This window comes from Suillus plorans (genome assembly GCF_016647745.1).
Source record: "Suillus plorans strain S12 chromosome Unknown HD556scaffold_105, whole genome shotgun sequence".
NCBI classification, from domain to species: domain Eukaryota; kingdom Fungi; phylum Basidiomycota; class Agaricomycetes; order Boletales; family Suillaceae; genus Suillus; species Suillus plorans.
This window is the reverse complement of record NW_024537489.1, coordinates 93639-108052: the sequence shown is the minus strand read 5'-3', so window position 1 is coordinate 108052 and position 14414 is coordinate 93639. Positions and strand designations below refer to the sequence as shown.

General features: G+C 50.2%; 5 protein-coding genes across 5 annotated transcripts; 3 read left to right on the top strand and 2 right to left on the bottom strand.

Annotated features, from left to right (window-relative positions):
• The first annotated feature begins 25 nt into the window (after positions 1–25).
• HD556DRAFT_1420754 (zf-C3HC-domain-containing protein) lies at positions 26–2265 on the top strand. Its single transcript, XM_041304469.1, has 7 exons — positions 26–185; positions 237–400; positions 472–803; positions 868–951; positions 1005–1117; positions 1168–1980; positions 2039–2265. Exons 1-7 carry the CDS (start codon positions 108–110, stop codon positions 2078–2080), a joined length of 1626 nt encoding a protein of 541 aa, XP_041153191.1. The 5' UTR covers positions 26–107; the 3' UTR covers positions 2081–2265.
• Positions 2266–3616: 1351 nt separating this feature from the next.
• On the bottom strand, positions 3617–9079 carry HD556DRAFT_1420747 (uncharacterized protein). The gene is made up of 17 exons (XM_041304468.1): positions 8850–9079; positions 8591–8798; positions 7475–8539; positions 7276–7424; positions 7043–7220; positions 6817–6984; positions 6541–6761; positions 6245–6489; positions 5865–6195; positions 5668–5814; positions 5443–5610; positions 5119–5393; positions 4935–5067; positions 4561–4879; positions 4332–4504; positions 3954–4281; positions 3617–3898 (listed from the first exon to the last, which is right to left on the bottom strand). Exons 1-17 carry the CDS (start codon positions 8934–8936, stop codon positions 3765–3767), a joined length of 4329 nt encoding a protein of 1442 aa, XP_041153190.1. The 5' UTR covers positions 8937–9079; the 3' UTR covers positions 3617–3764.
• On the top strand, positions 9059–9862 carry HD556DRAFT_1521907 (C2 domain-containing protein; the record flags this gene model as incomplete). Its single annotated transcript, XM_041309180.1, has 3 exons — positions 9059–9484; positions 9535–9683; positions 9794–9862. Exons 1-3 carry the CDS (start codon positions 9157–9159, stop codon positions 9860–9862), a joined length of 546 nt encoding a protein of 181 aa, XP_041153189.1. The 5' UTR covers positions 9059–9156.
• Positions 9863–11347: 1485 nt separating this feature from the next.
• Positions 11348–12385, bottom strand: HD556DRAFT_1420745 (uncharacterized protein). The gene has a single exon (XM_041304467.1). The coding sequence runs from the start codon at positions 12093–12095 to the stop codon at positions 11412–11414; it is 684 nt and encodes a 227-aa protein (XP_041153188.1). The 5' UTR covers positions 12096–12385; the 3' UTR covers positions 11348–11411.
• Positions 12386–13000: 615 nt separating this feature from the next.
• On the top strand, positions 13001–14278 carry HD556DRAFT_98996 (uncharacterized protein). The gene is made up of 4 exons (XM_041312202.1): positions 13001–13691; positions 13743–13882; positions 13930–14040; positions 14096–14278. The coding sequence occupies exons 1-4, from the start codon at positions 13146–13148 to the stop codon at positions 14220–14222; spliced, it is 924 nt and encodes a 307-aa protein (XP_041153187.1). The 5' UTR covers positions 13001–13145; the 3' UTR covers positions 14223–14278.
• The last annotated feature ends 136 nt before the right edge of the window (positions 14279–14414 follow it).

Genomic DNA, 14414 nt, shown 5'->3' with positions numbered 1-14414 from the left:
TTTGTGGCTGTGCTTGCTGTATTACTTCATTTTCAGTGACACTCCGAGTGTTTGATAAACGACCACCACCTACGCTCAACTTCACTAGTTCACTCTTCAACATATCGATGACTACAGAAGTTGTTTCCGTCAGCAGTTCAGATCCAGGCTCTACAAGCTCATCAATGTCTATCCGAGCTACTAAGGTAAGCAGAGGATTTGAACCTAACAGGCCCCTACTGAGCAGCATGTCTCAGCGCAAATTCGATGATGCCCTCCAAAGCCTCGACAGTGCGGTAGCTCCAACGAAGACCTTACCCGAAAGGCCAACAGCTCCCAAACGGCCACACATGACCCGCTCTCTTTACTCTACGCTCGCCAAGTATGGGATCCAGTCCAACATCCCCAAACCACCCATCGAGTCAGTCAAATTTCGCGGTTTACGACTTGGAAATCTCTGAACTTGCTTTCGTCTTGCTCTATTCTCAATAGTACTCTGGATAAGCATGATATTTCTAAGGCTGCTCCTCACCTGGCTGCGATCTTGGCACGCTCCAAGAGCAAAGGAGCTGCCCCTTTTGCACATCCTAGTCTTCCAGTATCAGCTTCGCTCTCCTCAGAATACCGACCATCATCCACTCAGTCATTTTTATCCCGCCTATCGACCTACAAGTTGACGACATACGCAAACAAGCCGCCCCAAATTGATGCTGTGGCTGCAGCGAAGTGCGGTTGGATAAACGATGGCAAAGACAGGCTAGTGTGTGGAATTTGTGATGTTTCATGGGTTGTTGCGGGGCGAGACGGCATGACACGAGAAGCCGGTAAGGTTTAGAAGGTAGGTAAATGACAAGCTACACCGCTGAGCGTTTTTCTTTCGTACCATAGCCAATGCGTTTGTTGAGAAGCAGCGCATCCAGCTAGTAGAGATGCACAAGGACGGATGTCCTTGGCGTACTAGGCAGTGTGATTGTGAGTTCTTTCGTCAAGATGTACCTAGCCTCCTTCCTCACCCAATTCATTAGCGTCGATTTACCGCGTGCCGCTTCAAGCACCGACTGCCATGGCACGGGACATCAAATCCAATGCACGCTCTCTAGAGCCTCTGTTGACAAACGTCGTGATCAAACATCCATTGGTGGGTTGGACTGCAGCATTTTCCTGTGCGGTGCTTATTCATTCCATCAGTCGGCCTCTCAGCTTGCCTCGCTTCGTTCAGCAATTACCTCAGTCAAGCCTCCTCAGGCCCAATCAGAATCCGAGAATGAGTCGGCAATGCAGGTTGATGCAGAACCTGAGCCATCTGATACCGCAATTATGACTGCCCTCTTCGGCTGGTCATTGGCCCCGCCTGCTCCTCCCTCGGAACGTAGTCGCACTTCGTCACTTTCTCGAATAGCTACCATGTCCAGACCAGCTTCCCCGTCTCTGTCTAGATCTCCATCAGTTTCACGTACCGTTCAGTGGGGTCGGGCAGATTCACCATCTCCGATGCCCTCTTCGCCCCTTACTAGTATTTCACAGTTGGGAGGTACACCCGTGCGCACGCGAACACCACGGCTGAGCGACATCGGGAAAAGCGCCCGGGAGGCATCTCTTTTACACTGTTCCTTGTGCCAACGACGCGTCGGCCTTTGGGCATTCACACCTCAGTTTGCTTCATCACCACTAGACGGCAGCCCGCTACCACATGCGTCAACAAAGAAGAGGGAGTTTGATGTACTGAATGAACATCGATCGTATTGCCCATTCGTCGTCCCTTCGACGGTGGTACCGAAACTACCCATGCCTTCTACCTCGCCTGCTTCTGCAAATGCAGCGGCAGATGGCGCAACCGAGGGTTGGCGTACTATGCTGACCGTTGTGCTTCGACACGGCTTGAGTGAGCGGCAACGGAATGCACGCTTATTACTTTCCGGAGGGGACAGCGAAATAATGCATGGTATTGACGACGAGCTTGAAGGTGTAGAAGCTATGGTAGCGAGTGTAAAGAGCAAGGGGGTAAGTTCATGCGTGCAACTAGACAGTCTCGATTCAAAACTAATTGCACATCTTGCAGGGACGAGATCTATTGAAATATGTCAAAGGACTGCTGGGTTGATGTATACATTGTATTTGCTTGCTTTCATCCTTTGATTCGGACAAAATGTACATGTATTTCCAATCTCGATATCCCACAAGAAAGACTCATCTGTATCAGCTTTTGAGATCGCTGGTACAAGTAGGAATCTACCAAGTATGCTAATCAAAAATAATTATCGGCGGAAACACAACGATATGCGGGACGTACAATCCGAGAAGAGGATCAACCGGTAAAGTTTCGCACATTCTGCGGAAAACCCCGTATGCCCTTCCTCTCGAAAATATTGTATGAAGTATCAGCAGTGTTCACCAACTGAAAGGAGCTCATAACAGCATGCTGCAACACATTAATGTCAATGTCCGGGACCAGAATGTGGTTGTACGAAATGATAGTTCGAAGCGGGCTACAAGATTGTATGTCGGCTTAGCCTGTATCGTCATTTGCCATTTGGTGTGAGGATTACTCCATGTCCCATTGCCTTGAAGTCTGCAAGGCAGTGGGACATGGAGCAACCCTCACAGGTTGCAGTCCCATCGTAGAATCCGCTTAACACTCGCCGACTATCTCGACTCCAGCAGACAGAACACACGAACTGGGTACGTCCCATCCATTTTGCGATGACTTTGCTTTAGTCGATGTTCCACAACCTCACTGCACCGTCGTGACTCTCGCCAACCACCTTCTCGTTCGAGACAACATTATCACCCGTACTTCAATATATCCGTCTTGCAAGTCTTCTCCTATCTATTTCCCACTCTTCAAGCTCAAGTTCCATACCCGCAGCGAGCTGTCCTGACAAGTCATTTGAAGCCTTTAGAGTGTATCAGAGGCACGGGTGACCTAAACTAGGACGACGTTGTCTACATAGGTGCATGTAGACAACTGAACCGTTTCGTTCGAGAATAGTAAGCATTCTATAATCATTAGACTGAATTTGATACTCAAGGCCGTCACAAAGACCACAGATGTTCTTGATGTGCGAGCATTCATCACTGGAATGTCCTGGTGTTGAGCTGCTGACCGTTCACGAGGTCTTCCAACCCATTACCGCCGATTTCGTTATCCGATTGAGTTTTCCCCTCGTTCACTCGTACCTGTTCCAGTACATGAATGTGCATTGCCGTAGGCCCGTAGTGACGTGTAGCGGACAGAAATAAGCAATGAATGCGCCCAGGACGCAGAACGGTATCGTGCGGTTCCGCTTCAAACGTTTTCTGCTCCCTTTATTTTCCTTTTTTGGATGCCAGCGGTAAGCCATTGGGGGAGAGCTGGTCCAGCAGAACTGGCTGCGGGAACCGCTCAGTACGCCATTCATTAATATTCATAAGTTGTATTCCAAAACACTCATTATACATGCTCATGGACATCCTTAAGTTCACATTGTTTGACCTTTCCCAGAAACCGACCGACTTTGCCACGGGACCGGTGCTAGACGAAGTATGCATTAGTGTCAGTGTTTGGAGTGAAGTATGAGCTACAAAACAAACATTTTAGATGTGCAGGTTTCTTGAGTCGAATCCGCCATGAGTTGCCTTTGCTCGTTGTGAGTAGCAGTTGAGGTGAAGACAGGTCCCACATCTTGGAAGCCATACTATTTGTAAGTTGCAGCGCTGTTCTGATGTTAATACACAGAAGGTAAACCTAAGACACTATTGTACTATAGCAATATGAATATCGTATCCGCAATTGCTTGAACCTGAACTTAGAGGTTCATGTTAGAAAACAATGCACCGAGATTAACCCAGCATCGTCCACATTGTTCCATATATTTGTCCACTGTCTTCGACATCGCCCTGAGGAATGGGTCGTTGTTTGCTGCAACAGCCACGATTTCCTCTGTATGCAAACTGTCAGATATCTCGGTTGGTTGATGAACTGCATTAACGCTTACCCTTTCTCGCGCTGCCCTGTGCAGCCTTGATGATTTTCTCAATGTCAAATAGTGTCGAAAAATACCGGAGCTGGGTGTACAGCTCGGTGTCCCCGTACTTGAACTGCACTCTACCTTTACAGCCTCCCTGCGCTCCGCACCGCCAGCCATACATCCGCATCGACCGCGTCTCGTACCCACACGCTGCGTCATCGCAGACAATCCATCCCTCGTAGTACTGTGCCACAAACGACCGAATCTGCACCTCAAGCTGCGTTTGCAGGCTCGCCGAACCCAGCGGTGCGCTGCACGCGGGGCAGGTTGGCCCTGATGACAACAGAATCGACGCCTGTTTGATGTCAGACAGTCCTAAGTACAAATTGGGATGCGGTCACATACATCTCGATCGTAGACCGGAGGAAACGCCATCTGTCCTGCGCACCCGCGGCAGCGTACAAGGAACGGAGCCACGTCGCGGAACCGCTCTGCATCAGAGACAAGGGAATCTAATGTTGTGAGTGTTGATCCGGCCGGCGTGCTTCCACTAATACGATAACGTCCCGGGTCCAGTCCTTTTAGAAACGTTGAGTTGAGTTTAGTTTGCAGGCATCGGTGTTTCAACGCTCACCAAGGCACTCAGCAAGCCGTGCCCTATCTGTCCCTTCAATAGGCTCACACAGTCGCTCAATAGGTGGTAGGACCTGGTTAGCAAGGTAGTGCTCGTAATCCACGGTAAGTTCCCCTGCAGCCCTCTTGATTTCGTCTGGATGCTTGGCGCGATCTGCTTGTGCGGTCTTCACGGTCTCTTCACCAGGAGCGACACAGAACACATAGGGGATAACGTCGCCGTTACGGGCGCTTCCACCCTTTGCTTTTAATCTCAAAGCGACTTGCACATGAGGCTGAGATTTAGCATCGGGGTAGTCTTCTGGGTTTTTGCCTAGGCGCTGAGCCATGCGTGAGATTGACCAAGAAACATCGAAAGGAGTTTTTGGAGGGTACCTTGTATACAATGAAATCCTCCAATTTGATCTTTCCGCCGCGAACATTTTCGCCGATGGTATTAAGATACTCGTGAATGTTCTCTACCACAACCTCCGTTGGTTCGCCAGACAAGATTTGTTCCAAGACGTATCTGGAAAGTGCAGGGTTAAACCAAGTCAACACAAACACAAAGTATGCCTACTGAGACACGCTCTTCGATAAAGCGCAGTATTCTCGACGCTTCATGTCTAGACCTTTAACTTCCGTGGATGTTCGTGATCCCTCTTCCACCTTCAAAGCTGCATATTTCTTTTTCTGCAAGAGTAAGAGACGTGCAAAGACGCCATCGAGGTCTATCTCGAGAAGCTTATATCGATCGTTGACAGCCTTCTTGAATTCGGCAGAGATTTTTAGCGCCTCGGAAAGCTCTGTCACATTGGAGTTGACGAACACTGAATCAGTATCGCCGTAGACCACCTATGATGAGTCAGAGAAATCCCCTGACACGCATCAGAGATGTACTCACGTCTAGTTGTAAACTCTCCGCAAGCTCCCTGGTGTGGGTCAGGATCTCCCGACCCTTGAAAGTAGTTAGAGCAGCGAGAGGCTTGGCGTAGAATCGCGAGTACTCGAAACCAAGACAGCCGTACATACTGTTCGCCGTCAGCTTTAATGCTTGTTGTTTGATGTCATACTGTGACAAAGATCAAGTATGAGCAAGTAGTCAAAGGGACGACATCGACCGTCGAACCTGCAGTAGCTTCGCGTGCGAGATAGAACGATCTTTCATAAGTGACTTCACCTGTCGCCGCCGACTGACTAGTGTTGCAATAAGTCGTGGAAGGACACCCTGGGGCACCTCGGGTGGCGGAGGGTCTGGTATCTTATCATCATCATCCTGCACTCAGGTGTCAGCATCAAAGTATGAACCCAAGTTTAGTCACTTACATCCTCCTGCGAGCGCTCGACGGTAGTGAAGTCAATGTTGTACTCCTGGATGATACTCGGATACAGCGAGTTGAAGTCCATGACAAGGATATACTTGTCCCAAAGTCCACGCTTCGGCTCAAACACGAGGCCACCCTTGAACTTGTCCCGTTTTCCTTTGCTCGACTTGTTGCCCCCGCCTCCCTCGCCGTCTGCGTCATCTGCTTCGGGCTCTACTTTTGTCACTTTCTTGCCGTATGTCTTATCAGGACAGATATACTTCAAGCGGTGGAACTCATGCAGAAGAATGTACTCATTCCGCTCAGCCCGACCACCATTCAGCGTCTTGTTCCTGAGACCAAGATTTATTAATGACCAAATCACCGACCAAAGGAACTCACCATGCGTTGCCAGCAAGGTTTGTGAGCTGTCTTGTCAGAGGCAGAACCTGCACCTTCGATGCGATGGCCATTTGGTAATGAGCGTCGAGCTCACAATGTCGCACAAACGTCATGAGCATGTCTGGGGATGACACGGTACCATCAAAGTATGCTGCGGTGTCATCTGGGTCAATGTCCTGCCTGTCTGACTTGAGATGAGTTTTGCACATCTCGGTGAGGGACCATGTCGTGGAGGCAATCATGCTCTGACGCCGATTCATCAGTCATTATATCACAGAAGTCGATGTGAAACTTACTCGTGCACCATCGCTGGCGAGGTCACAAAGCAGGCGCCCAGTTAAAAAGCGCATGTTTGTGCCCTGACGTCCTATAAGTGGCCATTTCGAGCGCCTGAACCGCCCAAGGCGTGACCAGTGATCTGCCTTGAGGTCCTTCATTCTGCCGAGGAGGACATCAAGGGAAACACCGAGAAAGTCGTGACCAACAATGACATCGGGGTCTGCTTTGTGCAGCGTGACTGTAGGACATCCGATTAACGATTGAGAAGCATTGCAATTGAAAGAGAGAGCCACCAAGCAAGTTGTTGAGCAGCATCCGCTCGTTCTTCATTGGTGAGATTAAGCCCTTTCCATTTGCTCGCGCCTGTGCTTCAAATTTCGCAGGGAAGCTGTCGAGAGGACGGACGAACGTGTGCACAGAGCACGGGAGTTGCTCTGGGGGTGTAGGATCATCAAGTTGAACTACATAATGCGCTATCCAGTCAGCAATGTTCTTCCGTAGAGGTGCAAGACAACTGACCATCTCGCCATATGCGTCCCGTGGCACAAACAACTTCCCGCTTGTTTTCGCGATGATTGACAACGGTGCGTACTGCGAGACTCATTATTGTTAGAGGGGGAGGCTCTGGAGCGCTGTCTCCCATGGGTGTCACGTTCTTGGGGTCTGACACCGTGGCTTCGAACTTGCACCACGAAATCTTCATGAATATATTATCAGCTAAGAGCTAAGGAATCTTTCCTGAGCAGCCTTACACCCTTGTTCTCGACAACCGCATTGGTGATGGCAAGCCAGCACGGCCCCATGATCTTGCGCTTGAGCACAAAAAGCTCAAACGCACTTGTGTTCGTCCCAAATATCCTAGCAATATTAGGCGAACAGGCGTTCATAGGGACTTGGGGCTCTATCCACATACAGTGAGTATTTTGCAAAAGTTCGGTAATTGAGGGTTACCTTCAAAAGAGTACAAGACTTTCATCCATTCTCCCTCCTTCGGTACGTCCTTCTCATCAAATGCATGATTTCTCCGAACCCATCTCCCCTTCCACCCCTTGATACCAAGCTTCTTCCGTACTCGCTCAAAATCTTCGTACACATCTGATTGGCTTGGCACGACGTCAGTTTCTTGCATCACATACTCGCCTTCTTCGGTCTCCTCCTGTTCAACGCGTAGCGGACGCGGGAGTAGAAACAAATTACGCTGAAGCCCCTCAATGGCAAGGCATGCGGATACCCAAGTCGAGGAGGTTTTGTCCTTGATTTTACCAGTGAGAAAGAGCTTGCCATTATGTTCAAGGTAATCTAGCCAGAAAAAGCGGAGGGTGCCATCGGGTTCAAGAGCGTCGACAGAAGATTTAGAAGTTGAGGAGGAAGAACCAGAACCTAAGGTTTCATCGGAAGTGACAGCAAGGGAGTCGTAGACAGATAGCCAAGTTGGCGCTGAAGGTGGCTCCGCTTTGGTTGGTGCCGAAGTAATGTTGACCTTGGGCTTAGTTTCCAGGCCATCGAGAATCGATTTGTTCCCCTTGGCCGGTTTGATATCAAGATCTTCGTCATCAACATCCATAAAGGCATCCATGTCCATGTCCTCAAAGTCCATCGAGTTATCAAAACCATTTTCCGAACCACTATGAACATCCAACTTGCACATTCGCTCGATCGCGGGAGTGATTCCAGCGCCACTTGTTGTGCGTGGCTTCTTCTTAGGGCTCATCATAGTCGAAAAGTCGTCTTCGAAATCACTTGATGGCAGGCTGAAAGTAGTATCGTCCATGAGACCATCAGAGGAATCGCAGTTTATGTCTTCATGATCTGATAACGGAGAGGGCTTGCGTTTCTTTGGCCTCCTCGCAACTGGAGCTGAGACGGCATCTAAGCCTCCAAGAAGATTGGCCATGAAATCATCTTCCTGCTCTGCTGAGACAGCTGGGCGGTACACGCTGATGGAGGGCTTGGCAGTGGGTGGTGGTGCTTTCGGCTTCGCTTTAGGCTTGAATGCAGCATCCTTGCCCTTCTTCGCTGAAAAGCCAAAATCGGATATTATAAGTATAGACATACAATCAAACTCACCCTTCTTTTTCTTCTTTGTTTCGTACTCGTCGTCTTCGTCATCTTCATCTTCGTCTTTCTCAGCGCCCGTCCAGTCGTCCATCCCATTGTCCATATAACCGCTCACGCCGTCGTCCACGACAAAGTCATCCTTCTGCAGCCTCCCTCGCACAATTTTCTTATACTGGTCCTCAGTGACCTCATCATAGATAGCCACATCCTCTTGAGCCTGTGAAGACGCGTTCGAGATACGGTTTCAAGCCAAATGGCAATATCGCACCTTCCACTTGCGCGCGCCTCCTTCACGAGTTCGTTTTAGTTCCGCAAGAGCAGAAAGTCTATCTGCACGCTTTGCTCTGTCCGACATTAAGCTGTGGTGCACGTGTCCGATGATGAGCTCGACTGTGCGCGTCTTGCGATCTATTGACGCGTTTTCCCACCGCTAGAAACGCGTGGTGTCACATGTCACAGCTTACAGTAACGTGCCGTGACTTAGACTTGTCACTGACCCACTTGGACCGACTTAGCAGGCGGTGCACACTGCAGTAGCTAGTGACCAGCGCAGTTCTGACCATTAATTGTGCTCCATGTCACAATCGAAGGAACTTGGGACGCTAATCGTAGTCATCCTCAAGGCTCGTCATCTGCACCAACCTTCTTTCTACAAGCAAGATCCATATGCGCAAGCGTCTCTTTCTGGCCAGACTCAACGGACAAAGCCAGAGCCCAAGGGCGGGCAACATCCTGTGTGGGATGAAGAATTCCGCTTTCCTGTTCTTGTAGATCCTGGTAAGGACAGTGTCAACAGAAAGCTGGAAGTGTCTTGCTGGAAGGATGAGCCTCGATCTGAGGATAAGCTCTTAGGCAAAGGGATTGTCGATATCGAATCGACTTTGAAAACGGGTGAATTCGATGGTGAGAGACTTATAACCCTGGCTTGGTGTATGCTTAAACTATCTTATTAGACTGGGTTCCTCTCGAAACCTCAGGCGGAGCGAGAGGCGAGTTATACCTTGAGATGACATTCTATGCAAATGGTCCTCCCCCTCTTAATCGTCGTCCATCGAAAATCAAACAATCAGATCGTCTTACACGGCCGCAGTCATATAAACCTGTATCACCCAAGGGCGGACCACCATCTGCGCTGAACCCCACTCCTGTGCAGCTCCGTGACACAGGCTATATCCCCCCTAGTACACTACCTGCATCTTTACTTCCTGCTAGAGGTCAGCCCGATTCCTCATCACAATCCCCTTCTCCCTCCGACCGACAGTCCCCGAAGATCAAAACTGATGTGCTCCCCCCTCTTCCCGAGGACGATTTAGTACCTCAGAGAAAGCCTGGTCATCTACCAACTATACTGCGCCCAGGGATTGCTGGACGTGCTGGTCGTTTTGGGACTTCTGCTTCAAATAATGGAGGCGCGAGCGACTCGCCCTTGTTCTACGCGACTCCACCGACTCCAATATCATTGTTACAGACTCCTGTCCAAGAACGTCCTTATGAGCTTTCTCCAGAACTTCTAGGAGTTCGCACACCCTTGGTTATGACAAACGATCCGCTGAGTGAGCATTACCAACCCTCGCTTCCTATAGCACAACCCCGTACGCCGGAACTACAGCCTCATCGTGAGCAAGGACAATGGCAATCCAATCATTACCTGTCGGACCAAGCTCACCAACAATATTCTCCCTCGTCGCAAGGATATACTCCCCCTCAACAAACACTTTCTCCGCCTCTCCAACAATACGCTCCCTTGTCGCAAGGATATGTTCCTCCTCAACAAACAACATCTCCGCCCCCTCAATCATATCAGCAATCTTATACCCCCCATAATTATGCGCCACCGCCCTCACCACAACCACAGCAATACGTGTCATTTTCTCCGCAGCCTCAGCAGCCTCAGCAGTATCAGCTTCATCAGGCTCCGTCTCAGATCCCGCAATATCAGCCCCCGCCACCTCCTCATCAAGCTCCGCCTCCCGCACCACAATATCAGCCAACACCATCCCCTCATCCCCAGAGCTACTCGGCTCAACCATATCAACCTCCACCACTTCAGTCATACACTCCACTTCCCAATCAGCGAGCATATTCCCCTTCACCACAGCCGCAAGGATATGCTCATTCAACCCAACAGCAACCTCAGACACACTCACCCGCACCACCTCAGCAGCAGCCATACCAACAACAATCCTATTTTCCTCTGCCTCCCCCTGTGCAATCCCCAGTTCCTCCTCCCCAATCTCAACTTCTTCCCAGAGCACCGTATTTTTCTCCGCCGCCGCCGCCGCCACCGCCACTCGCTGGAAGCCCACACGGGACCTCGGCGATATCACGAGGCGAACAACAGTCTCCTCCTATGCAAAGATATCAGAACGCCGCGCCGACTGTCTCACCGGCACTTGGTTTGGGAGCCACTCCAACTTCCCCTTCCCAGAATCCCCCGAACCTGCCTCCTGCCTCTTCTTCCGTACCTAAAGTCCCAGAAGACCAAAAGAAGCGCGAAGAGGAAGTCACCCAGGATGAAGGACGACGGAAGGTGGTGGGTGAACGGAAGGCTGTTGAAGAGGTAGATTCACATAAGCGCGAGGAAGAGGAAGCACAACCTCAAGCTGCTGAAGAAGAGAGCAGGCGACAGGAAGAACCGAGACGGAAGGACGTTGAGGAACAAAAACGAGGTGAGGAGGAACGATTGAAATTGGAGACGGAACAGAGACAGAGAGAAGAAGAGCAACGGCAACAAGAAGATGAAGAGAGAGTGAAACGAGAGGAGGAGGAAGAACAACGGCGACGAGAAGAGGAAGAGAAACTGAAACAACAACAGGAAGAGAGACTGAAACTAGAGGAGGAAGAACGACGGCGACGGGAGGAGGAAGAGAAAGTCAAACGGGAGGAGGAAGAGAGAGTCAAACGGGAGGAAGAAGAAAGACTCAAACGAGAGGAGGAACGTAGGAGAGTCCAGGAAGAAGTGCGCAAGGCAGAAGAAGCCAGACGTAAACAAGAAGAAGAGGACCGGATAAGACGCGAGGAGGATGCGCGTCGAAGGGACGAAGAGGAGCGTCAGAAGCGTGAAGAGGAATCGCGTCGGAGGCATGAAGAGGAGCGGAACAGGCGAGAGGAGGAAGCACGTCGCAAAAGGGAAGAAGAGATTCGTCGCAAACAGGAAGAGGAGGCTCGTCGGAAGCGTGCAGAAGAAGAGATTCGTCGCAAACAAGAAGAAGAGGCCCGTCACAAACGGGAAGAAGAGGCTCGTCGAAAGCGTGCAGAAGAAGAAGAGGCTGAACGGAGGTGGCAAGCTGAGCTTGCTCGCATCAAGGCGCGCGCTGATCAGGAGGCTGCGGACGCTGCTTTTGCTCGTGCTCAATTTGAAGCGGAAGAAGCCGAGCGTCGCAGGCAGGAAGAAGCAGATCTTGCCTTTGCACGGCGTGCACAGGAAGAAAGCGAGCGAGAGTACAGGGCTGCTGAGGAACGGCGACGGCAAGAAGAATTGGACAGTGAGCTTGCCCGTCGTGAGCAGGCGCATGAGGAGGAGCGTAGGAGGCAGATGGAGGAGATGGACAGGGAAATGGCTAGGAAATTGGATTTTGAGCTCAACCTTGGAACGGAGGGTGGTAATGCGAGTTCTCGGAGGCCGTCCACGACTCCAGAGCTTCCTCCTCGCAGAAGAGCGGGTAGTCCTTGGAATGCTTCTGGAGGGCGGTAAGTAAAACGTAATATTTCTGGCATTGACGACGCGAGTGGAGATACATAATGATTCAGATACAGTAAATGTGACCTTGCTATGTTTTAATAATATCAGTGATCTTCTTGAAAGAGCGCCTAGGATGCCTCAACTTCATCAGTCTGCCTTCGTCACATAGCCTTATTCCTATAACATGCTCGGTAATCGAGCTCGAGCCCGATTAATTGTTCAACTAGCCTACCAGATCGACCATCTTTTGTATAATTGGAAGTCGCTGGTCATACGTTTTTCAGCAAAACTGGGGAGATCACTTTTGCAACCAGGGCTGATTTCCACCCCGGATTGAATTGTGTGAATCAACAAGCCGCTTGAACGGAAGCATGGGCGCCGAATGTACGGCTTCTTGTAAGCTTGAATTCAAGTCCTGCCCACCATTTGGAAGAACTATATATGCAGCAACTGGCACTGTTCATGTAAAAACGCTGAGCAAAAAGACGGCGGCTGGACTGACCTTCAGCAAGAAAGGCACCATCATGACTAAATGTGACTGCCTGCATTGGAGTGGCGTGCGTACCTTACGACGTAGACACGCGCGATAGGGAGCTCAGTCCCCCAGAGTCTTTGACGGACGACACGTCTCCGGGGGATACCCTCACGCTGGGGTATTCGCGAGTCCAAATGTTGCAGAGGCACCCCTTAAACTAGTTAGTATTGTCTAACATAAGGTACGTTTGTCTCAATAGACAGAAAGTCGGAATCAAAAAAAAATACCACGTGTATTCAAGGGTGAACAATGCAACTCCGAGGCAGGCCTTAAAAGAAAATAAAACTTCGTGCCACTGCAACAACTTCCTCGTCTACATCTGAAGGGCATTTTTTCCAGCACATAAAATGCAAATATCAACCACCAGTCCCTCAGCTGCCATGTACTCGACAGACAATGACCGCGTCGCCAGTCAGAACCACATCACACACAAAACGCCCACCTGCACCTACACCATACATTGTGGCAGGTCAGAGTGTCCGGCCGTTTTCGTGTATGACGATGGCACTGACTGGCCCACAGTCAACTGCCTCGTTGATGACCATTATCTGGTCTGTACAGGGCGCTTCCATGGGCTCTCCCCTTCACGTCCCCCCACCGACACCCAAGGCTCACAGTACACGCCGAGCCTTGCACAGCTTACTCCCGGGAGCTGGGGTGTCAATAACGGCAATCGCGATGACTTCATCATCGGGAGCTCTAGCAAGCGGAGACAAAAGGAGGATGAGCGGAAAGAAGACCTGGAGAATGACAAATACACCGACGATGTACAGCCTACATCCGTCCGGTGCCGCGGATGCAGCAAGATCATCTGCCTTGACAAACGCTCCAGGTACTACCCCGGACTCTGGATCAAGCACCGGGGCAAATGCCGTAGTATCCTCAAACTAGAAGTGAGCTCATTTCTATTACGAATGGAATGTGGAACTAACTAAATTTTACAGAACGACAAGCTAACCAGTAGAAGAGACTGGTTTAGGTCGTCGCATCCAGAACGGCGCCCGCCAGCCGCCAGCTCAATTGACGTGAGCAGTGAATCTTCAGAAGAGGACGAGGAAGAAGTGACCGGTTTCAACAGCCTTGAGTCGGTTTTTCATGGGAGTAAACACTATGATTCACCACAAAGTCTAGTGCACCTTTCTATGGCCTGCTGGGAGAGGGAAGCAAGATAATTGGCATACCGGTACGCCAATACGAGGGATGGAGAAAAGGTACAGCCAGGTTGGATCCTATATACTGTGAGTGAGTGTTAAACGCGAAAATTCAGAATGTGCTTGTCAATCCGTGCACTTACTAGTATCGTCCACCCTTCGTCAACAATGTGTTGTGGATTTTGTTCAAAAACAAAATATAATCTTCTTTTGATGTTCTGCAGGATTTCAGTACTAAGATCAATAAATCGTTGGCAGACTGGAAGACAGTAATCGTACTAATCGATGACCGCGCCAGGTGATTGACACTTAAGTGTTCGGAAGGAACCGGCACCGCTTCTTTGTCTTTGTGGTTGCTTTGTCCCATCCCGCATTCCCAGGATCTACTAGTAGAGTCTTCGCGTTTCAATCATTAGACATGCTTATGCAAAACTTCCGGGACCAAGACCGTCATCTTTGCATATA

What these genes read in the sequence shown, in the direction of transcription:
- HD556DRAFT_1420754 (XM_041304469.1), top strand. Translation starts at nt 108, where the DNA reads ATGACTACAGAAGTTGTTTCCGTCAGCAGTTCAGATCCAGGCTCTACA. An exon ending in TGTCTATCCGAGCTACTAAG is followed by an intron (nt 186 to 236) that starts GTAAGCAGAGGA and finishes AGCATGTCTCAG; the next exon opens with CGCAAATTCGATGATGCCCT. An exon ending in TCGTGATCAAACATCCATTG is followed by an intron (nt 1,118 to 1,167) that starts GTGGGTTGGACT and finishes TCATTCCATCAG; the next exon opens with TCGGCCTCTCAGCTTGCCTC.
- HD556DRAFT_1420747 (XM_041304468.1), bottom strand. Translation starts at nt 8,936, where the DNA reads ATGTCGGACAGAGCAAAGCGTGCAGATAGACTTTCTGCTCTTGCGGAA. An exon ending in CGGTTGTCGAGAACAAGGGT is followed by an intron (nt 7,221 to 7,275) that starts GTAAGGCTGCTC and finishes ATATTCATGAAG; the next exon opens with ATTTCGTGGTGCAAGTTCGA. An exon ending in AGGATTTCATTGTATACAAG is followed by an intron (nt 4,880 to 4,934) that starts GTACCCTCCAAA and finishes CGCATGGCTCAG; the next exon opens with CGCCTAGGCAAAAACCCAGA.
- HD556DRAFT_1420745 (XM_041304467.1), bottom strand. Translation starts at nt 12,095, where the DNA reads ATGCGCCTGCTCACGACGGGCAAGCTCACTGTCCAATTCTTCTTGCCG.
- HD556DRAFT_98996 (XM_041312202.1), top strand. Translation starts at nt 13,146, where the DNA reads ATGCAAATATCAACCACCAGTCCCTCAGCTGCCATGTACTCGACAGAC. An exon ending in ACCGGTTTCAACAGCCTTGA is followed by an intron (nt 13,883 to 13,929) that starts GTCGGTTTTTCA and finishes CACAAAGTCTAG; the next exon opens with TGCACCTTTCTATGGCCTGC. An exon ending in TTGGATCCTATATACTGTGA is followed by an intron (nt 14,041 to 14,095) that starts GTGAGTGTTAAA and finishes TGCACTTACTAG; the next exon opens with TATCGTCCACCCTTCGTCAA.